Source organism: Microtus pennsylvanicus, chromosome 9 (assembly GCF_037038515.1).
Source record: "Microtus pennsylvanicus isolate mMicPen1 chromosome 9, mMicPen1.hap1, whole genome shotgun sequence".
NCBI classification, from domain to species: Eukaryota; Metazoa; Chordata; class Mammalia; order Rodentia; family Cricetidae; genus Microtus; species Microtus pennsylvanicus.
In genome coordinates, this window is record NC_134587.1 from 73,185,208 (window position 1) to 73,208,710 (window position 23,503).

The 23,503-nt window shown below is 47.8% G+C and overlaps 1 protein-coding gene across 3 annotated transcripts; it reads left to right on the forward strand.

Moving 5' to 3' along the window:
• The first annotated feature begins 3,739 nt into the window (after positions 1 to 3,739).
• Dusp26 (dual specificity phosphatase 26) lies at positions 3,740 to 11,584 on the forward strand. 3 transcript variants are annotated; one of them, XM_075986472.1, is made up of 4 exons: positions 3,740 to 4,244; positions 6,635 to 6,916; positions 8,666 to 8,880; positions 10,713 to 11,584. In XM_075986472.1, the coding sequence occupies exons 2-4, from the start codon at positions 6,696 to 6,698 to the stop codon at positions 10,910 to 10,912; spliced, it is 636 nt and encodes a 211-aa protein (XP_075842587.1). In that variant the 5' UTR covers positions 3,740 to 4,244; positions 6,635 to 6,695; the 3' UTR covers positions 10,913 to 11,584. The 3 variants fall into 3 exon arrangements, with proteins under 3 accessions (XP_075842587.1, XP_075842586.1, XP_075842585.1); XM_075986471.1 differs by lacking the exon at positions 3,740 to 4,244 and adding an exon at positions 4,307 to 4,759; XM_075986470.1 differs by lacking the exon at positions 3,740 to 4,244 and adding an exon at positions 5,142 to 5,164.
• The last annotated feature ends 11,919 nt before the right edge of the window (positions 11,585 to 23,503 follow it).

Genomic DNA, 23,503 nt, shown 5'->3' on the forward strand with positions numbered 1-23,503 from the left:
CACAAGGCTCCGTTTATTCATTGTCACAGTGAGAGAAAATACCAACGTGGTAGACAGTGTCTCCACAAAGGCAGAACAAGGCCTGACTTACCGAGACTTTCAAATTTAGTTAAAGTGGATCGATGCAAGGACTTAATTAGAATCCCGTGGTCGTCATGATATAACAGTGTAAGTTTTGTGGACAAAGGTAACCAAGGATGCGGAGATGAGACATTCGAAGAGTTGGACGTAAGCTGTAAATTGATGCTGTGTAGAGTTGCTGGGTCTTTGCTGAGTTCCTAGAATAAACAACGAAGCTATGGGACAATTTGCCTCCCTGGTCAAGCCTCTGGGATTGTGAAGTCACACTACTGGGGACAGCAGACCGGTAGAGACATGTCAGCACACAGGCAGCCATGGGCTCTATTCTTCCCCTCTGATCATTCCTTATCCTGAGCTAAAGGAGAAACCATTAATATCCAGGTTATGATCCGTCCAGATCTTTGCTCTAGTTGAGCTGTCACAGCCGTATATCAAGTCCCCAGGGTCTAGCCTGGTGGCACAAACCCAACCACACAGGTGGCTGAGGCAAGTTCAAAATTGCTTGAGCCCAGCATGGGTAATTTCATAAGCCCTAGCCTCAAAAATAAGCATTTCTAAAAACCAGGGGGAAAGGCTGGGATTACAGTGGTACAGAACTTGTCTGGCACACATGAGCCCCAGGCTTAATTTTCAGCACCTCAAAATCAAAAGAAAGTTCCTGAGAAATACGACTGACCCTCCAACGGTCTGGTGATACCTGATCCAACTTCCCATAGCATCCGAATGTCTCATTCTTGCTGTTGGACTCTCTGTTGCATTGCTTTGTGTTTTCTGTTCCATGGCTGTGTGCTTCAGCAGTTAACACCCTAGAGATCGCTCGTCTGAACATGGCAACACAGGTAAACATACTAAGAGAAGAACCATGGTTGGTTGAAGTCCACCTCCTCCACAGGAATCAAGTAGACTGAAATTAAATCAAAGCCTAGATCATATTGCTAATCTGAACAGACTACAAAACCAAATTTGGCGTTCCTAGCTGAGTTATCTGACTTTTCTTAAACCTGTGTTTGCCTCTCAGATTCTTTTTTGTCTTCCCAAGAGCGTGTTCCCATGGTCTGCAGGAACGTGAGTTCATACGCTTCCCTTTCAAAAGCATTCCTTACTAAGGAAAAGAATCAAACCCAAGGCACTGCATGCTGTAGCATTGCCTGCCCAAGCCCTTGTATGTGCCAGTGCACAGTCCCACATGAGCTAAGTAGGCTCCTGCCTCCTAAGGTTTCTTTACCTTTCAGGACTCTTCTTGGAGAGGAGCGAGAGCAAGTCATCATTCTCAAGTGAGTGAGATGGAGATTTTCAGAAGGGTCAAGGCCTCACTTTTTCTTGTACTCGGTTAAGTCATTTAGTAATCTCTTTTCCATAGCAGAGAAAGTAAGAGGCCAAAACAGGCCCTGGGAGCAGTCGAGACTCTTCTGGAAGCATCAGTGGGTTGCCTACGTATCCTGTTCTTGTCCAGGTTACAAGAAATGCTGGGTGCTGAAGGTCTAAAAAATTGAAGGCCGCTGGTCTTCAGTTCACACTAGAAGGCCACATAGTCTGAATTCTGATGTCAGAAACATATGATGGCCATTAGCTACGGCAGCGGGAACCAGGTGGGTGAACTCCCCAGCAGAACTCAAAGAATAGAGAACAAAAAGCAAAACCTTTTCCCTTTGGACATCCTAATAGCTGCGGTGCAGGAGGAGGGGTCCACATTTAAGGTGGGTCTCCCATTTCAATTAATGTCATCAAGAAAATTCTTCACAAGACATGCCCAGGGGCTAAACTCTCACAGCTGTGCCCAGGGCCTTGCCACTTGCCAAGCTGACAATCATTAATCACCACATCTGCCTTTACGGTTTCACTGTGGCGCCAATGAGTTTGCTGTCCACGAGAGTGGTTTGTCCATCACCACTCCAGGGCTACCATCCTGCTGCTTCTGAAAGAACTTATTTACAGGTTTTAGGTAGTACAGTTGTTGCTTAGAAAAGGTGCTGAAGTCAGGGGTGTTCTTGCTTGTTGAGGAAAGACTGGGTATATCGCAGGAGTCTATAAAACATTTGACTTTGTCTTCTTATGAAAGTGTAGAGTCTAGACTTGGAGGTGGTATATTCTGGTGCCTGTGTGCCAGCCAGTTATTAACTCATGCTCCAAGTCAGTAAGGTACAGAAGCAGTTATCTTATTATTTAAACCAATACCATTGGTCATAAAAGCCAAAGTCTCAAAGAATTTTGTAGCTTTGAATTTCATATTTCTGAGTATCCAAGTGTGACAGGCTTTGAAAAGATCTTTAATACCAGTCCCAGTAAAATGAGTGCCTCTGACACTGGAAAGACGGGCTGTAATTTTCCATGTTAAAAACACCATTTCAAGCAGGTTTTTTTTTTCACTCTCTCTCTCTCTGCAAATTTCTCTCTATCCTGTGTAGATTTTCTAAAGCTTTTGACACTAACTCTCCACTAAGGGTGAGATAAGAGCTTAAAATCAAGTATAAAGACTTTTCCTTGTTGAAGGAACAGTTTAATTTTAAGAGCAATTGATCTTTGAGGGTTTCTGCCCATGCAGCGGGGGACGAGGCAGATTTGAGGGAGAGATTGGGGCAGATGAAAGCTAAAGAACAGAGGGTGCCAGATGATGATAGGAGAAGAAAGGCTGTGGTTTGTGGTTGTGGTTTGGGGAAGTCTGAAAGAGGTGTGGCGTCAAGGATGTGGATCTTTGGTGAAGCGATTGCCTTGCGGGCAGAAAGGGCCTGGATGTGGTGACATGAACTTGTAATTGTAGGCAGAGTGTGCAAGGGAGGCAGAGGCCAGAGGACCCCTGGGGCTCACTGACCATCCAGTCTAGCCTACTTTGCAAGTTCTAGGTCAGCGAGAGGCCCCATCTCAAAGTCAACCTGCAGAACAACACCCAAGGCTGTCCTCTGGCCTTCCACATATATCCACATAGATACACACACAAGAAAAATTTTAAAAAAATAAGAGATTTTGTTTTATACTTTCTCTTTGAACTTTGGCTTGAGGAAAGGGTTTTGGACTCTGAGTTCCTTCTAGAACAATGTAGACCATTGAGTGCTAGGCATGTTTGCTGTCATGTATGTCTTATGTACGTTCTTGTCTACCATCCACAGCGTATCACATTATTTTTTAAATTATCTTTCTTGAAACTATTACATTTAAGAGGATGAGCATCCAAATTTGAGTCACGACATAAATACATGAAAGCCACAGAAATGAGCTCTGAGGAACCTCACTCGGGCAGAAACAGTCCCTTGACCTCAGGGATGCAGCGTCTCAACTGCGGCTTTGTCTCTTCGACACAGGAGCTCTGTCCTTCTGGATGAGAAGTCCAGAAATTTCTAGAACTAGATTTTCAGAGTTGGAACAAGACACAGAGAGGCATTCTCCTTAAGGGTTTCATCACATAAGTGACTTGGAGCAAAATTTGTCCCCAGACTCTTGGTCTGGGAAGAAACTTAACTCAGAGGCAAGTCAGTAAGTCATTTTCTTAATTAGTAATTGATGGGGGAGGGCTCAGCCCTTCATGGATGGGACCATCCCTGGTGGGAGTCCTGGGCTCTGTAAGAAAACAGGCAGAGCAAGCCATGGGGAGCAAGCCAGCAAGCAACATCCATTCATAGCCTCTGCATCCTCTCCTGCCTCCAGGTTCCTGCCCTGTCTGAGTACTTGTCCTGACTTCTTTCAACAATGAACAATACTGTTGAAGTGTAAGGCCAAATAAACCCTTTCCTCCCCCAACTTGCTTTTTGGTCATGGTGTTTCATCTCAGCAAAAGAAACCCTAAGACAAGCAGTGAGGAAGACATTTAGGAAAAGCAATACCCACCTTGACTCAAAATGCTTACGATCCTGATGTTGACCCACAGAGAAGCAGGTGTTGGTGAACACCACTAAAAGACAAGCTTGTGAGAAAAAAAAATGAAGATTAATTTCTTCAGGGAAAAGGAAGGGCACCGTGCATGGAACATGTAGAAGTGGCTTTCTGAATGAACCCCAAGATGCATACTCCTTATGGGAGAATCACGGTTGGGACAGGTCATGACATGGACTTCAGAGTCTCGCCACCATCGTCGGAAGCTCGGCTCTGCCAATACCTAGCTGGTGATCTGGGCTTAGCCTCTCTATACTTCGGTCTCTTCCTTCACAAAATGCAGATGAAAATGCCTGCTGGTGAGTATAAAACTCACTAAGACAGGTGAAGCGCTTAGCATATGGCAAACGCTATTAATAGTAAGGGTGGCTGAGGATTGTTCTCTAGAGAGAGTGTACAGATGAGGAGAGCAGGCTCTGTCTGTGACTCATTAATTCTGTCTGGGAAGAGCGAGCAGCGTGAAGACCCTGCCTGAGAAGGCTTGCACAAGGCTTTGCCATTGGCCTGCCGGGCAGCAGCCCTGCCGTGCCGACGAGGCGGGGCTGCGGGGCTGCGCGGGGCTGTAAACGGGGGCGGGCTGTGTCGCAGCGGTGTGGTGGCTCCCACCTTTGCGTGAGACGGTGTCCCTGGGTGTCACCAGGGCGCACACCGATAGGAACCTGCTTCGATGTGCGTGTCATGGCTTAAAAATAGCTGCGATCCACCTGCGCGCCGGGGCGGCGGCGCAGCGGCGGGGAACCGCGCAGGAGTCATGGGAGCCGGACTGCGGGAGCCCGCAGGCCACCTCGGGATCTGAGACCCTAGCGACCAGGAGGTAGGGACGTGTGGGCGAGGGGACGGGGGTCGGAGAGCAACAGGGACATAGGGGCATTGCCACGCGTCTCGTTTCTCCTCAGTGCCTGACTGTCTGGATTGTCACAGGGCTAAGGCGACAGCCAGGAACCTGTTACTACCGCGACAGCAGAGGCAGGGAGGGGGGCAGGGGCCAGAGCCTCTGGCGGCGGGTTAAAGGGACTGGAGAAGGCCCAGTGACTGAGCCAGGATCCTACACATTAGGAGGAGCAAACCCAGACCCGAGGAATGTTGCTCTCTGCTTTGGCTCTCCTCCCAGCTCCTCGCCTTTCATCATCACTAAGGAATCTATTCTGAGGAAGGTGGTTGTTGTTGTTGATGGTGGCAGTGAAGGGGAGAGGGGTGTCTTTGAGGCCCAGGAGGAGAGGTGGGGGGGGGCGTAGAGGGGTGGCGGTGGTGGTGGTGGATGTGTCTACTCTAGCGCTAGATTTCTGTGCTACTTCTAACCCAATCTTTGAAAACCTACCTGTTCCTGAACTCCTGAATATGCACTCATCCCTTACTAGGAGCAATCCCCCAGTCCTAGTTTGTGGTGTTTCCTGGGAGATTGGTGGCTCCTGACCCTGGGAGAAGAGAGAGAGAGGCCTGGCTGGGAGTGTGCAATGGGATCTCTGTATGGCCATGGGCCAAGATGGCTTCTTACTGCTGGACATTCAGTTGAGGTCCCTAAGGCAGATGGCAGCAAAGGGAATGGGAGGGAATTCAGCAGGTTAGCCCACCCTTGCAAAAAGGCAAGACCACACCTGGAATTGAAGACTGGGGTCTTCTATAGATGTCGGGCTGGCCAAATGTCCTAGGGCAAGCCTCAAAGACAAGCTCTTTCGGGGGAGGCTCAGGCAGAAGCCCACTTTCCCGAGGGCCCTCTCTCTACAGGTACTCTGAGACACACCTGCTAGGCCCCTCATGGCTGACACTGCTCCATGTAGTGTCCAGGACCAGTTGACACCACCACCAACAAAGGTGACCATTCTGAGCCTTTCAGCTACCCCTTAGCCTGCGGGATCTCTTATCTCCCCCGCCCCATCATCTCCTGCTTGCTTCTCCCACTTCTACCCCACCCCCACCAGACACAGACACAAAGCTCCAACCCTGCTTTGACTCAGACTTCTCTCCTTAGAGATGAGGTTTAGCCAAAGGAGGGGCTCGCTCCTCCCACTCACAGGCTTGTATGCACAGCCTGAAGCCTTCTTCCAGCGGCTCTCAGTCAGCAAGGATTTTCCAAAAGTCCCTTTTCTTCTTTGTATCATTCCCTACTCTTGCCTTCCTGATAGCCTTCCCCGTGACAAGCTTGGCCACAAGCAGGGCAGGGAGGGGTTAAGGTACTTCATCTCTCCGGCACACAGGAGACATGTCTGGCATATGTCATGGTCCCAGCTGCTGTTATCTTCCTGATAATTCTCTCTGGCTGGCTCTACCGCCGCTGCTTCCATCCCTATCCCCAGTTCCCTAGATGCTCTGCCTATAACCCCAGCCAGATGAGACCCAGATTTGGGCTGGCAAGTGTCCCAGCAGTGTGTAGAAGCACCAAAGTGTCCAACGTATGTGTGTGTGTGTTTCTGGGTTTATTGGCTGTGGGGGTGGGGAGATGGAGGAGAAACAGCAGCTGGGCAACTCCTTCTCGTAAACAAGGACATGTGACTCCCACCTCCTTGGGTGACAGAGCCAGAGCTTAGTGGAGGGACCCACAGCAGCTAGAGAAAGGAGGTATTTAAGAGCTTAGGCTAGCCTTGCCTTCTGCTGCTGAAGGGCCTACTCCTCCAGACCCAGCCCCGTGGGAAGGAAAGGAAATAGCTTCTCTGGACTCACTCAAGTATACCCGACCCTCCTTTGCTTGCAGCATCAGCTTCCTGGTAACTGAGCCCACCATCCCTCAAGCCACAGCTCCTGCCACCTTGAAGATGTGTCCCGGCAACTGGCTCTGGGCCTCCATGACGTTTATGGCCCGCTTCTCCCGCAGCAGCTCAAGGTCCCCTGTTCGCACTCGAGGGAGCCTGGAGGAGATGTCCTCTGCTCACCATCCCTTCCTCAACGTCTTTGAGTTGGAGAGGCTCCTCTATACAGGCAAGACGGCCTGTAACCATGCCGACGAGGTCTGGCCAGGCCTCTACCTCGGAGACCAGTATGTAATGGGCGGCAGGAGGGACCAGGCCTGAGTGTGTGTGTGTGTGTGTGTGTGTGTGTGTGTGTGTGTGTGTGTACAAGGAGAAAGGTGGCAGGGGGACCAGGCCTGAGTGTGTGCATATGCGTGTGTGCACGCGCGTGTGTGCTTGTGCATGTGTGTGTACAAGGAGAAAGGTGGCAGGCAGACACGGACTCACCTTGCCAGTTCCAGGTTGAAGAGTGAAGGGAGTAGGCATATGAACAAAGAGAAGAAGCTGGAGGGCTTGAGGGATTTGGGGGGCAGATTTATTAAAATACTCCACTCTAGACAGAGAAACTCTGTTAAGTAAATTGTGGTACTCATGTAGAAAAGATCTCATATGAAGTGCCAACAGTATAGACCAGACAGGTTGTTCTGACCTTCCAGCTATTGGGGCGTAGCTCTGAGAAAAGGTAGTCACTAAGACAGAAACAGTAGACAGTAAACTGAAGAGGAGACCCTGCGAAGCAACCACAGTCCAGGGTCATGAAGAGAGAGCCATCGAAGGGGGCGCACTCTCTAATTGTGAGCTTTTTCTTTTTAATGACACTTTATTAATCCTCCCGGTAGCTTTGTGAGCTGGGGGGGTCCCTCTCCTTGGGTTACAGAGGAGGAAAAAGGAGCTCTGAGAAGTTGTGACTGCACCAAGATCATCCGGGTTAGAAACGGGAGTGCCAACAGTTTGTGGGGTGGGTTCGGTGGCCTTCCTAGATTGCTTGCCTAGGCTAGTACCTGACAACTTGTCTGAGGGGTTTCTGTCACTAAGCTGCTAGGGTATGGGCCAGTTGGTGTATGAGGATGGCTATAGATCAGAGCACACAAGAGCCCTTGAGTAAGTAGCAAACAGAAGAGGTTTCTAGGGGTCCAGGAGAATATAAAGCAAACCCATATAATCTAGAGTTTATTAGTGATTTATTTATTCATCCATGCATTTATTTATTTGTGTGTTTTATGCATATGGGTGTTTCATCTGCATGTATGTCTGTCTGCACCCCAGTAGAAGGCATTGGATCCAAAATTATAGACAGTTGTGAGCTGCCATGTGGGAGCTGGGAATTGAACTCGGGACCTCTAGGAGAACAACCAGTGCTTTTAACCACTGAGCCATCTTTCCAGACCCTGCATTTGTTTATTGGTTCTGGGAGCCAAATCTAGAGTATTGCACAAACTGGGTACACACGCTGCTGTGAAATTACTCACATAGCCCTAGCTAAGGCCTGAAATAGGAGCTGGCCCCACAACTCCCCTGACACACACATCCCTCCAGTTTCCAGGCTCTGTCCACCGAGGACTTCTCTCTGCCTGGACACCCTGGTGGCAGGAAAATTACTTTCTTGAAGTGCTCTAACCTGGCTCCGCTAGAGTTCTCTCTTAATATGGTGCACTGTCCTCACTGTGAAACCTCAGCACTGGTTTCCCGGATCTTGAATTCTTTGACCCTGGGTCCATCCTTTAGAGCCTGAAGATAAGGAAAATTCCACTTCCTTGGAGCAGTCCCGGTATTTGATTACAGTCGTCTTGACCCCACCCCCTCAGACTCTTCTCTAGCCCAATCATTCCCAGACCTCTCAAACACTGCTCACAGGACATGACCCCAAGTCTGCCACCTTCCTCTGATCTAGGGCATTAGTGAGTACCGTGAAGATTTGTAGCCAACAACAGCATCTAGGCTGAAGTTTTCTGGCATCTTGGTTTCCCCATCCCCCCTCTAACGTCTGTTTAACACAGGGACATGGCCAACAACCGCCGTGAGCTCCGTCGCCTGGGCATCACCCATGTCCTCAATGCCTCACACAGCAGGTGGAGAGGCACCCCGGAGGCCTACGAGGGACTGGGCATCCGCTACCTGGGTGTCGAAGCCCATGACTCGCCAGCCTTTGACATGAGCATCCACTTTCAGACAGCTGCGGACTTCATCCATCGGGCACTGAGCCAGCCAGGAGGTAGGAGAAAATGCAGAAGGGGAGGGGGGAGAAATAGGTACAGTGTTCAGAAGCCCCAGGGTTCACGGATGGAGCAAGAACTTGGCAATGAGACCAACTGCTTAGGAACCGGAGCTAAGGAAAGAAAAATGTTCTCTCAATCATCCTTTTCGAGGTTGTTTTCAAAAGGGATGAGGGCCTCATTTAAGGTAGAAAGCTACTCCCATATGCTGAGGTTATGAATGGTGTAGCTTTTACATTTTTGTTTAGAGCATGTCCTGGAACTAGATCCTGTAGGCAAGGCTGGCCTCAAACTCACAGAGATCCACCTGCCTCTGCCTCTGCCTCCGGAGTGCTGGGATTAAAGGCGTGTGCCACCACCGCCCAGCTAAAACTGGTTTTAAAATGCTTTAGCTATAGGTGGAGGGAGGCGGGACGTTGGCCCTCTGTATTGCCAAGTTCTACATTATTGGATTCAACCAACCACAGACTGAAAATATTTGGGGTGGACGTACATACAGAATATGTTTGGACTTCTTTTTATGGACAATATAGCATAACAACTATCTACAGAGAATTAACATTACAATAGTGGACATAAAAATCCAGGAATCATCAAAAGTATACAAGAGGGCAGGGTGTATGCCATTGCTGTATCATTTTATATGCAGGAACTGAACATCCATGGGGGTTGGTGATGGGAAGGTTTTTCTGGGAATCTACCCATGCTGAATAGCAAGAGGCAACCATATATAGAGAGAGAAAATGTAGTCAGTGGAGAAAAAGCAAGATAGAAGGGTGGGGAAGTAGGGTGTGATGCAGTGTATTCATAGACCCAATTACTCCACAGGCTGAGGCCCTATCTGAACGAAAGTCAAGCTTTGTTTGGGCAACATACCAAGACCCAGCCTCAAATACAAAATATTCGAGAACCAAAAGAAGCATTAAGGAGGAACTGAGGGCATGACTCTGGTGGGAAAGAACTTGCCATACAGGGGCACTATCTCCCAGCACTGGTGAGGAAAATCTTACAAGGCTCTTCAGGCTTGCTGGCCAGCCTGTCTAGCCTACTCTGCAAACTCCAGGTTCAGCAAGAGAGCACAGGTCAAAAAATAATAATAATAAGATGAGAACAGCTAAGGAAGACACCCAACATTGACTTCTGGCCTCCACAAGCACACTCACATCTGTACACACACACATACACATATCTACCTTACACATGTACACAGAAGGAGGGTTGGGGAAGACCTCAGGCTAGATTCAACATGGATGGATTCCTCTTGATGCATCCAATGTCAGCGGAGTCCCTGCTCTGTTCAGAGCTCCGGTTTACATCAAGAATGAGACAGAACCACTGAGCTCTGCTCTGGTTCACGAACACTACAGAATTCCTTCTCCATCCTGGTCTGCCCAGGTCTCTCCCCTTTGCCAGGGACCTTCACTATTTGTTTGGAAGTGCTGGGGATCGAACCCTGGGCCTTGTTCATGCTAAGCACACACTCTGCTACTGAGTGTGTGTGTGTGTGTGTGTGTGCGCATGTGTGTGGTGTGCACTCATTATGTGCCCTGGTGGATCTATGACAGTCAGGGAACAACGCTGTGGAGTCAGGTCTTTATGATCTTTACATGGGTTCTGGGACCAGAACTCAAATCATCAGGCTTGTATGTAAAATGTCCTTCCCTGCTGAGGCATCTCACCAGCCCAGGATCTACATTGTACGCCCCGCTCATCCTCATCCATCCCCACCTCTGCGTGCCTTGGTTTACCCTCTCATGCTGACCTCTTCCCAAGCCTCCTCCAGGCCATCACTCAGCAGTCTCTCCGATGTCTCTTTGCCTCCTCTTCACAGGGAAGATCCTGGTACACTGTGCTGTGGGAGTGAGCAGATCGGCCACCCTGGTGCTGGCCTACCTCATGCTGTACCACCACTTCACCCTTGTGGAGGCCATCAAGAAAGTCAAGGACCACCGCGGCATCATCCCCAACCGGGGATTCTTGAGGCAGCTCCTAGCCCTGGACCGGAGGCTGCGGCAGGGTCTGGAGGCATGAGGGAAGGGAAATCGGGCCAGGTTCCTGGGTGGTTTCCTGGCTCCCAGCTGGGAAGAGGAGAGCCAGGTGGCAGGAGGTAGAAAGGCCAGACAACCCATCCTCCCCCAGTGGCAGGAGAGAGAAGGGCCCCCACGCCACTGTCCTCATTGTGGAAGGGGATGGAGAGCCAGGTTGGGCAGTGTGGTAGGTGGGGGCTGCTAACCCGGGAAGGAAACAGCTGGGCTGTAGGTAGAAGCTGGTTCTACGATTAGGACAGCACCAGATTCCAACAGGGTGGGCCCAGTGACTCAGAACCCCTTTTCTCTCATTGTGTGCAAGTGTTCCCCTCTCTCACATTCCAAACAAAGGGACCACTGCTGTGCAGTACCTGAGCAGTGTGGGGTCCCAGGGGTGTCAGCATGCAGCAGCAGGGATGTAAAGGAAGGTATACAGGTTGCAGAAAACAGTGGAGAAAGAGTCGGGGATGGGGTGGTGTGGAAGCCACAAAGCCAGAAGGAGAAACCTACAGGCCTGCAACTCCAGGAAGAGGAGGTGTGGGAAGGCTGACGGGACACCCCAGGGGAGCTGCTCAAGGTCAAAGGAGGGACACCGGTGAATGGCTGTGAGTCTTTAGGTGGTCATATTCTCACTGAAAATCATGTGTCTGGAGTAAAAATAAAGATCTGAAAAAGACGAGAGTGTTTTTCCATCATTAACAGTTTGACCCCTCTCTTCTGGGCACCCCAGTCTCACTTTCCCACTCATTAGCCCTCCACCAATTCTTGCCTAGCCCTATGAAATCTTAAAGTGCTATTCCTAACTTGTCCACAAGGGGACAGCAGAGGACTAAAATCTTGAGGTCGCAGCAGCTTCTGGATGCTGCCCAGGAGAGATATCTTACATCTTCCAAGGATATGTCCGTCTGTCCCCGTCAGGCTGAGAAAACAACAGAATATCAATCTTAAATCAAGATCAGCCCTAAGTGCCCTACTTCAGGAGCCAAAGTATTAATGGACAGCTGTTTCTTTTCTAATCCTTACAGGTTTCGCTTAGAGGAATGTAACCTTGGGAAACTTCATAAAAAATGTCAGACGTCAGGCTGGAGAGACGGCTCAGTGGTTAAGAGCATTGCCTGCTCTTCCAAAGGTCCTGAGTTCAATTCCCAGCAACCACATGGTGGCTCACAACCATCTGTAATAAGGTCTGGTGTGTATGCCTCTTCTGGCCTGCAGGCTTTTACACACAGATAGAATATTGTATACATAATAAATAAATAAATATTTTTTAAAAAGTCAGACGTCCAGGAAGGACAGCGTGCTATCTCAACTGCCAGATTACCACCACAACTCTTGCCCAAAAAAAGAAAAAGAAAAGGAAGGAAGGAAGCAAGGAAGCAAAAAGTGTGCTCAGTATCTGTCGGAATGGGGAAAGAGGATAGACAGACGTGCAAGTGAAACGTCCAGGGGAGAGGTAGCAAGACAGCTCCGCCGCCAGTAAAGGCAGTTCCCACCAAGCTGGGTGACTGAGCTTGATCCTGGGACCCACACAATGGCAGGAAAAGAGCCATCTCCCACAAGCTATCCTGAGTTTCATGTGCCCACTGTAGCACACACACAGTCACATGCAAATAAACATAGGTCCTAAAAACGTTCACATATGAAGTCTATATCCCAGTATAGAGTATAGACGTCTAAGGTCGGAAGGCGCGTCCACAGATGGCGTTTCAATTCCTTAAGATTACTTATTTATCTATTTATTTAACTTTATTTTATGTGCATTGGTGCGAAGGTGTCAGATCCCCTGGAACTGGAGTTGCAGACAGCCGTGAGCTGCCATGTGGATGTTGGGAATTGAACCCTGGTCCTCTGGACAAGCAGCCAGTGCTCTTAACCACTGAGCCATCTCTCCAATCCCCTACTCTCTAGGTTTCTACTCACCTTTTCCAGTGCTTGAACACCTCTGCTGACCTCAAACCATGCAACCTGCCCTCACTCCGGAGACTTTGGCATCTCTACGTCCTGTTTACTGGCGGTAGTTCTGGCTCCTTCTGTGGGGTTATTGTGGTCATTTCATAGGGAAGAGTTAAGCTTGGGCTCCAGGAGACCACGGGGCTCTCATCACCTCTTACAGTTAGTCCATATCTTGAGACACAGAGTCCTCTGGTTTAAACCTAGCTCCCGTGGCTCTCTCCTGGCCCAGTTCTTTCCCACCATCATCTAGTTCTTTCTTCTCCACCACCAGCATTTGTCATACGTCCACCTACCCCACCAGCCTTGCCGATACTGGCGTCTCTCCCTATGTGCAGCAAGCAGAATTCTCATCTCAGAATTTAGAGACCCTGAACATCCAGGGAGACCTGTGAGGTGGGAAGAAAGCAGGCTCCTCAGCTGGGGACTCAAAATGTGGTCTTCCCTGAGGACACGTTTACTAAAGGGACAGAGGGGAGCCTTCATAAGCAATGCTGATTCTGATCCAAACGCATTGGTTCCCTATTAGAGTCATGAGCCCAATCCAGGTGTGGTGGTACATGGATGTAATCCCAGCATTCTGGACATGGAGGTAGCACATTGAGAGTCCCAGACCAGCCTCACCACACAGAAATGTCAAGTTAATAATGAAAATCGTGTGTTAAAAGAATTAAATATAATTAAAAATGACTCAGGGGATAGGGATATGACGAATGGTAGATGTCTAAAATGTTTTTTCCAAGAGGGCCGGTATTCAATTCCCAACACACAGTGATGATGATGATGTGATGATGATGATGATGATGATGACGACGACTACGACTAAAAATATAACTCAGGCTCATAGCAGGACTCTCCATAGCTATGATAGCATATATAGCATGTATAGCATGCAGTAGAATAGCCATCTTCCTTTAGATCATAAATGTGTATTACTAGTGCCATTAGACACAACAGGATATGCCTCCAGCTGACTAAGCCACAACCCTCCAGAACCCTCTAGAACCAGTTCCAGTCTGTCTGGTCATTGTGCTTCTTCTCCATCTTCCAGCCTCCTCCTCTGCAGTGATGACTCGAAGCAGGCCTAGGAGACCTAGCTATCTCTGGGGAAGGGGAGAAATGCTCGCCCAATTCTTCATCCCTGTCACTCATCCCAGCTGGGAAGTGCAGCAAGCAGCACAGCTCAGAGCCAACTGCTGCTTGTGAGCCCAAGGAGACAGGGGCACCTTACAATTAGGCTGGCCTGCAGGGGCCTCAACAGGGCTACACCCGGGGGCCCCTGAGAGGAACTGATCCAGTGAGATCTATCAGGCATGTGACTCACCCAGCTGTAAAATAATTCATGATTGTTGGTTAATCAAGATTCATCAGGATGGTGATAGCTTTCCAGCATTGATAAGACACTAGTATAAGCCTTTGGGCTCACCGTGAAGACCTGTCCCCGTGTAGAGCCCTCACTGAAAAATAACAACACTAGTGCATATGCACAATAGATTTTTTTTCCAGCCATAACAAAGAATGAAGTTGTAACATTTGTTGGAAAATGAATAGAGGTAAAGACGAATGCGCTAACTGAAATAAGCCAGGCTCAGAAAGACAAACGCTGTGTGTTTTCCTCATATAAACAATCTAGATCTAAGGGTCTGTGTGTATGCCTCGGTGTGTTGGTCTTGGGCCCTAGAAGGGAACTTACCATTTAGTTAAAGAGACATGATGCCAAACTGTGTTCTAATAGTCCTATTTACACCTAGTCTCCAGCCAGCTTCCCTTCATAATGAACTGTGATAAATACGGAGACTCATGACTGTTCAAGGTACTGAGAATACATGATAGTTCAGTGGTCAGCCCTGGACACCTATAGCAACACCTTTGTGCTGTGGGATAATGGTTTTGCACCCTGTTACTTACATTGTATTGTTTTAATAAAATGCTGATTGGCCAGTAGCCAGGCAGGAAGTATAGGCAGGGTGATGAGAACAGGTAAATTCTGAGAAGAGGAAAAGCTGAGGCTTCAGTTGTAACACAGAAACAGAGGAAGCAAGATGAGAATTCCTCGCTGATAAAAGGTACCAAGCCACATGCGTGGCTGATAAAAGGTACCAAGCCACGTGCCTGGCTGATAAAAGGTACCAAGCCACGTGGTTAACACGGACAACAATTATGGGTTAATGCAGTATATAAGAGTTAACAAGAAGCCTGAGCTAATAGGCCAACCAGTTTATGATGAATGTAGACCTCTGTGTGTTTCTTTGGGACTGAATGGCTGCAGGACTGGGCAGGACAGAAACCTCTGTCAACACCTCTGCAGTCAGAGAACATTGAGGAAGAGTGGGCAGAAAGCACATAAGAGCCAGAAGATCAGGAAAGGGGCTATGAATGCTAGGACCACTCTCCTTAATTTGGACGCTGGTGGGTTCTGGGTAGAAGCAATCATTGTTTTCACCTATGTGCCCACAAGTGAGTCCACAAGTCTCCAATGGGTAGATCAGTGGGTGATTGTGGTAGTTTGAATGTAATTGGCCCCCATAAACTCATAGGGAGTGGGATTATTAGAAGGTATGGCTTTGTTGGAATAGACATGGCCTTGTTGGAGAAAATATGTTACTGTGAGGGTGGGCTTTGAGTTCTCATAACCGTCCAATCCACTCCCAGTCCATTTCCTGTTGCCTCATGATCAAGGTGTAGCCAGCACCAAATCTGCCTACATGTGGCCATCATCCCTGCCATGATGGTAATGGACTGAACCTCTGAACTGTAAGTCATCACCTCAATTAAATGCTCTCTTTTATAAGAGTTGCCCGGGTTATGGTGTCTCTTCATAGCAATAGAAACCCTAACAAAGGCAAAAGTTTTTACCAGGGACTGGGGTATTGCTGTGTGTTTTTGGAAGAATTTGAACTTTAGTGCTTTTGGTTTAGGAAATGCTCTAAGTACCACATAATGTGCCATAACAGCACGAACATCAAAGACAAAGGTGCTCAAAATGACTTGAACTGTAGGAGACTGGCTCAAGGCGTTTCAGAGGAGAAGACTAATATGTAGCCTAGAGGTCATTCCTGTGCTAATTTGGTGACGAAAATGATTGCCTTTTGTCCTTGTCCGAAGAGTCTGCCTAAGGCTAAAGTAAAGAATTCTGGATTAGTTCTATTGGCAAAGGAAATCCTCAAATCAACCTAGTATAGACTCTGTCATAGGGTTATTATTATTAGTGGTAACTGTAATTTCTGCTCTGTCCCTTTAAGAGACAAGCCATGCCCACCCCTCACCCCCACCCACGGAGGCAAGCTGATCTTCAGCTTTCAGACTGAGTCCAGTCCTTTCTTGTCTCCCTCTCAAAGAAGCAGCTTCTGTCTCTCTTCTCCCCACTTCTCCTTTTCCCCATCTCTGTCTCTCTCTCCATGTCTCTCTCTGCTCTTCCCCCTTCTCCCCTTCCCTTCCATAACCCACCAAATAAACATCCAACTTCACTCTGCATGGCGTGCCTATCCATGTCTCTGTCTCTCACCTGCCAGGTGGCTCCCTGCCCAGGACCAGCTGCCTTCGGAGACCTGCAGCGAGGTCTCGTGACATGCCCATCTGTCTGTCTCTCGTGGGACTGGCTGCCCCATCAAGGTCTCTTACCCACCATGCAGCTCCCTGCCTGGGACTCGTGGCCTGCTGCAAACACTCGGGGATCCACAGCATTTTACTTTTGCCATTACAGTAACTCTAATAAAGATTTCTAATGAAAAGAAGCAAGCTGAGAAAGAGTAAATTACAAGATGTAAATTTTGAGGAGAAAAAGGGCACAAGAAAGTGGAATGGAGAGGAGATAAATGGGTTAAGAAATGCAATTAAGAAAGTGGTGCCCTCACGGCAAGATCCCATCCGGCTAAGTTTCCAAGTTGTGGAAAGAAACTAAAGAAAAGCTTAGAGCTGGGTATGGTGGGGCACACCTTTAATCTCAGCACTCGGAGGCAGAGGCTGGAGGATCTCTGAGTTTGAGGTCAGCCTGGTCTGGAGAGCTAGTTTCAGGACAGCCATCTTAGGCAGTGAAGAACAAAAAGCTGGTGAAGATATAATTGAATAAGGGTCCATTCCAGCCCCAGAAAGTAACAGAACTTGGTAGCTTCTGCCGTTCATATGGTTCTGGCTTTTGAAGTTAAAGATAGACGAAATGCATTAGAGTACTACTCAGCAGTGGATGGAACTAGAAAACACTACCCTGAGTGAAGTAACCCAGACCCAAAAAGATGAATATGGTATGTATTCACTCATAAGTGGAAACTAGCTATAAACAAAGGATATTGAGCTTATAGTTCATGATCCTAGAGAAGCTAAGTAATAAGGTGAACCCTAAGAAAAACATATATAGATCCACCTGGAAAGTCGAAATAGACAAGATTGCCTGACAAAATTGGGAGCATGGGGGTAAGTGGAGAAGGGAGGGTAGAAGGGAAAGAGGAGTGGAGAAGGGGAGAGGCCAGGAGAATTGAAGGAACGGGCTATTCATGAGATGGAGAAAAAGGACAGAGATAAAAGCAAGGAAAGAGATATCTTGATTGAGGTTAGCAAGAAACCTGGTTTTAGAGAAATTCCCAGGAATCCACAAGAATGACACAGCTAAGACCCTAAGCAACAGAGGAGAGGATGCTTGAGCTAGCCTTGCCTTGTAGTCAAACTGATGAATATCTTTTTGTTGTTGTTGCTGTTTGTTTGTTTGTTTTTGTTTTGTTTTTCAACACAGGGTTTCTCTGTAGCTTTTGGAGCCTGTCTTGGAACTAGTTCTTGTAGACCAGGCTGGCCTCAAACTCACAGAGATCTGTCTGCCTCTGCCTCCCAAGTGGTGGGATTAAAAGCATGCGCCACCACTGCCCGGCACTGATGAATATCTTAAATATCACCATAGAACCATCATCCACCAACTAATGGAAACAGAGGCCAAGACCCGCATCAGAGCACTGGACTGAGCTCTCAAAGTCCAGTTGAAAAGTGGGAGGAGTTCGAGACCAGCCTGGTCTACAGAGCTAGTTCCAGGACAGGCTCCAAAGCCACAGAGAAACCCTGTCTCGAAAAACCAAAAAAAAAAAAGAAAAAAAAAAAAAAAAGAAAAGTGGGAGGAATGAGAATATGAGCAAAGAGGCCATGACCATGATAGGTACCCCTACTGAAACAGTCTACCTGAGCTAATGGGAGCTCACCAACATCAGCAGACTGGGAAGAAACATAGTCCTTCTGAATGTGGTTGGCAGTTGCATAGCTGGGGCAGACTGAGGGGCTACTAGCAGTGGGACCAGGATTTATCTCTACTGCATGTACTGACTTTTGGGAATCTGTTCTCTTTGGATGGATACCTTGCTCAGCCTAAATATAGTAGGGAAGACCTTGGATCTTTCCCAAAGCAAAGTGCCTTACCCTCTCTGAGGAGTGGATGGGGGTGGAGTGGGAAGGTATGTGGAGGGAATGGGAGAAGGGGAAGGAGTGGGAGCTTGGATTGGTATGTATAATGAAAAAAATAGTTTTCTTTCTTTTTTCTCCAAGCAAACTCCCAGTAAGCATTGGGAGCCAACTGGGAGAAGGGGATTGGCATTATGAGGTTCTCAAGCAGAAAGCTCGGAGAGGAGCCCAGCCCCACCTGTCCTGGGGCACGGGGAGTGTTTCTCAGCTCACAGGCCAGCTTCTGATATTTCTCAGACAGCAAGACAAGCTGTCACCCTGCCCAGTAATTTTCCCTGATCAGTTTTCTGTTGTTAACAGACACAGAGATTAAATCCAGCCCCTCCTACTTTACTCATAGAGTTTATTCATCAACTGGATCAAAGCTCCAGTGAGTCCACAATCTCAGCCCAGTACCTGGAAAGGAGTGAGAGCTCCTAATCCCAGATGAGGCCAATGACCAATCCTAGCGTGGAGAGGACACATCCAGAGGGCAAATCAAAATACTAACCTGGAGACGGAGCACAGTCTGCCCTGAGAATGTGTAAGTCCTGGTCATCAGAGGTGAAAAGACACTGACTTCTCACAACCCTTCATCCCAGCCCCATGTGTCTTGACCCTTGTACCAGGGAGAGAAGAGACCCTCACTTTTATTAGAATTAAGGAGAAGTGTTGAGCGGTGGTGGTGCACGCCTTTAATCCCAGCACTCAGGAGGCAGAGGCAGGCGGGTCTCTGAGTTCGAGGCCAGCCTGGTAAAGAGTTAGTTCCAGGACAGGCTCCAAAGCTATAGAGAAAAGAGAAACCCTGTCTTGAAAAACCAAAAAAAAAAAAAAAAAAGAGAGAAGCATGTCCCAAGATGTGTCACCTAGGGAGGAAGAGGAAGAGAAGGCAAGCTGGACACTCAGGCAGGGGCTCTTTCCATTTTCTTTTGGTAATGCCTGCCTGGTACAAAAGTTTCCCTGCTGCCAAGCCAGAAGAGGGTTGGCAGGTTCACACAGGTGAATAATCACAACCTCAAAATTACCATAGCTGGAAGGCGGCCGGGAGAATGTTCAAGGTTAGTGACTCTCCCCGCCCCTGCCTGTCTGTTTCCTTCTTCCTTTTTCTTCCTTTCCTTTTCGGATTGACGTAGGAGACCAACAGCTTTATTAAGGATTCCACAACAATTTGGCAAACATTTTTGAAAGCATATTTGTAAACATTATGCTTGCCTTCTCAGCTGGCAGTGTTTTCAAAAGACAATACTGGGAAAGCAACCATCTGGGAGCAAGAGCATTAGTTCGCGATCCTTGTCTGTATCAGACCACAAAATGTACGATCCCACATGCTAACACAAGAACGAGTTCTAGTCGGCATCCACAGATAAACGGCACGGCAGGAGGCTTATGCTGTCGGATGATTTATGGTATGTTGTGGGTAAATACAACTGCTCTTTTTTCAAGACATATTTTTATTATTTTGATTTGTGTGTGTGTGTGTAAATACCTACCTGTGTGTGCCTGGGGAGGCCAGACAAGAACTCCATATACCCTGGAGCTGGAGTTACAGGAGGCTGTGAGCCAGCCGCTTGATGTTTGTGCTGGGCCCCGAACTTGGATCCTCTGCCAAAGCAGCAAGAGCTCTTAATGCTGTCATCTCTCTAGCCCCAATAGCTGTTCCTTTTTTTCTATTCATGTCACCTGGGATTCAGAAGAAAGCAATGTTTAAGCACATACGTCAGGTAGACATTAGTCTCTTGCTTATTTATACACTTCTGTATATTTTTTGAAGCGAGTCATGAAGTCAATGATTTTGTCTTCCTTTGCTGAACCCAGGAACTGGCACACGGGAGACAAGTGCGTTACCAGGAACCTGTAACCCCAACTCTGAGTGCTAGTATTTCAAACAGCTGTTCCTGGGAGAACAGGAAAGGGGGCCCATTGTGATTCAAAGAAACAGTTCTGTTTTTGTCTTATAGACGTAGGTTTTATGTTGATCATTTTATTACAAGAGATTGAAAACTCATGTGTGTTGAGGACACACACTACTCTGAGGTATATCAGCCCTTGCCATGTATTTAGTTAGTTAGTTAGTTAGTTAGTTAGTTGGTTACTTTTGTTTTTTTTCAAGACAGAGTTTCTCTGTAGCTTTGGTGCCTATGCTGGCCTCGAATTTACAGAGATCTGCCTGTCTTTGCCTTCCGAGTGCTGGGATTAAAGATTGCAGAGTGGGTAGAGATACTATGTAAAAGCCAGGCTTGGGGCAGGCAGGATGGCATAGTGGGTAGAGTTCCTTGCACATGGCCTAACAATCCTAGATTCAAAAGAGAACCAACTCCTAAGGTTTATCTTTGTGCTTTGCCTTTCAAATAAACTTACACAAACACACACACACACACACACACACACACACACACTTGTTTTTAAAAAGCCACATGCATTATTCCAATACTTTGGAGAGGTAAAGGCAAGAGGACCATCCGTGGTTATGTAGTGAGTTCTAGGTCATACTCGTCTGTCTGAAGCTTTGTCAATTAAATGCAGTCAGGATAAAGAGAGGGAGGGAAGGAAAGAGAGAAGGAGGAAGGGAAAAGGAAGAAAACCAAAACCAGGGCTCAGGTGGGAGCATTGTCAAGCACCTGCTAGCAGCTATCACCCCATTTTGCACCCTAATCTTCCTCACATTAATGAGATGGCCCTGAGCTAAACCCACACACATCACTGCCCAGCTACAGATTATGCCCCACATAATCTCGCAGAGTAATGGAACCACGGGACAAAGTTTTCTCCAGCAGAAGGAGAATGGAAGTGGGGCTGTTTCTTAGGAAATGGTTGTCCCTTCCTTGTTCCTTTCCCTTGCGCTGTAACACAGGGCATATGACTGGCAGCAATCTATTGCAACAAACTAAGAAACAAAAAACCATTTATTGCAAGAAAGAGAGAGCTGACAGGGGAAAGGGTACAGCCCAGGAACATGGGCTCAGCATTACGGCGTGGAGCTTCCTGGAGAAGCAGATGCAAGTAGGCAAGGACATGCATGGAAAGCATTGTAAGGTTAAGGCCATGACAAAACCCTGTCTCAAAAGTAAGTAAATCAATAATTAAAACCCAAATACTTGTTATTGTCTAGTGATGTCTGTGGGCCGTTCTGCAGAGCCTGTCTCTGCCGGCTGCCTGAGGATCTCTCAGGAGGTGGCAGCCAGCACTGTGACCATCATGGTGACCGCAATAGTCAGAAACATCTCTCAAGCTCACTTTTGGGCTGCTGTCACGCAGCCAGACCAAGCGCCTTACCATGTGACTTCTCTGCTGGTAAGTGTCATTATGGCTGGTAGTGACTTCCCTCAGAGCTAATGACCCAAGAACCAAACTGGCTGAGAATTAGATTTGTTTGTTTGATTTGTTTTTCCAAGACAGGGTTTCTCTGAGTTGCCCTGGGTGTCCTCCAGACTGACCTCGAACTCAGAGATCTGCCTGCCCCTACCTTCAGACCACTGCTGTGAAAGGCACTCATCCGCTACGCCAGGCTGTTTTTAAATCTATTATTTCCCTCACTATGCCAAGCCTCTCCACTTTTGCAAGTGGCCTGTGCCTTTGGCGTTTTATCTACCGCATTCCCGCCTACACCAATATCCCGAAGCCTTTCCCCTGTGTCTTCTTGCAGCTGTGTTTTATACAGTTCTTGTGGGGTTTTGTTTTCTTACTATTTTGGTTTTGTTTGTTGGTTTTTGTGACTGGGTCATCACACCCAGTCACCCAGCTTGGCCCTGGCACGGTAATTCTCCCACCTTCGCCTCCCAGATGGCGCTAGGATTAAACAATGTTTGAGCTGATTCACCTGGCTTCGGCTTTCAAGCTTAATATCTGGATCTTTGATTCATTTTGATTTGGTCTGGTGGGTTGATGACACACAGAGAGAGCTACTTTCACTCTTCCGCAAAAAGTTTCCCAGACACTATTTATTGACCGTCTTTTCCCCACTGGTCTTGGCACTTCTGTCAGAAACTAGTTGGTGATGTGAGGACAGATTGATTTCTGATGAACTGAATCATTAAAATGTTCAAGGCCAAAGCTTTCCCCATCTGCTGTGCCCATTGCCAAACAAACCATCATCTGAGGCGCTGAACTGTAGCCAGCGTCAAGAGGGATGAGGATGGCTGGCCTCGGGAGAAATTACCGGGACCATGAAATGGTGGGCGTAAACATATAAATGATTAGCCAGGCGATGGTGGTGCATGCCTTTAATCCCAGCACGTGGGAAGCAGAGACAGGCGGATCTCTGTGAGTTCAAAGCCAGTCTGGCCTACAGGGCGAGTTCCAGGACAGGTTCCAAAGTTACAGAAAAACCCTTTCTTGAAAAGCAAAACAAAGTCACAAAAAGGTATAAAGTATGGACCATGTGGTACCCACTATAGCAGGGCTTCTGTGAGTCAGTCCTGGGATCTTCACCGCTCAGTTTTCCCAGCTGTCAGCAGAGACACCTCCCTGGCCCTGCCTTCTAGGTGTTTTCCCTAGGAGGCTCAATTTAGCCTGAAGGTGAATGGGTAGGGAAAGGGACTTCTCTCTTCCTGTCACTATCCCCTTCAAAGGCTCTTCCTCTTTTACAACTTTGGGCCCGGGCATCTGACAGCCTTAATCAAAGCAAGATCACCCATCACACCTGACTTGGAATCAACGTGGAGAAATTGCCGTCTATCTAGTAAAGGTTGTGCACACTTGGAGTTTGATTTTCAATCAGGATTAAAGATTTTTTTGTTTGCTTATTTTAGGTCACAGCAAAATGTATGGGAAGCATCAGAAAATCCCCATAGACTTCCTGTCTCAAGGCATGCACAACTTCCCTCCTCTCCTTGCCTACATCCCCCACCAAAATGATGGGTGTGTATAACTGTTTAACCTACACAGACATGGTGGCCCCCACTTTATTTAACAACAACTCAGGAGGCAGAGGTAGGGGCATCTCTGTGAGTTCAGGGCCAACCTTGCTTACACAGCAACGCAAGTTCCACACCAGCTGGAGGGTGTGGGATAGAGTTGGAGATCAACGTAGCCAGCCTTACACACACACACACACACACACACACACACACACGGAAAGGAAAAAAAATCAGTTCAAAAAGAAGGTACTGAGATGCCTCAGTGAGAATGGGTGCGTGTTGCCAAGCATCTCAAACTGAATTTGAGCCCCAGGACTCAAATAGTAGAAGGAGAAAAGTGACTTCCACAAGCTGTCCTCTGACTTCAATGTTCC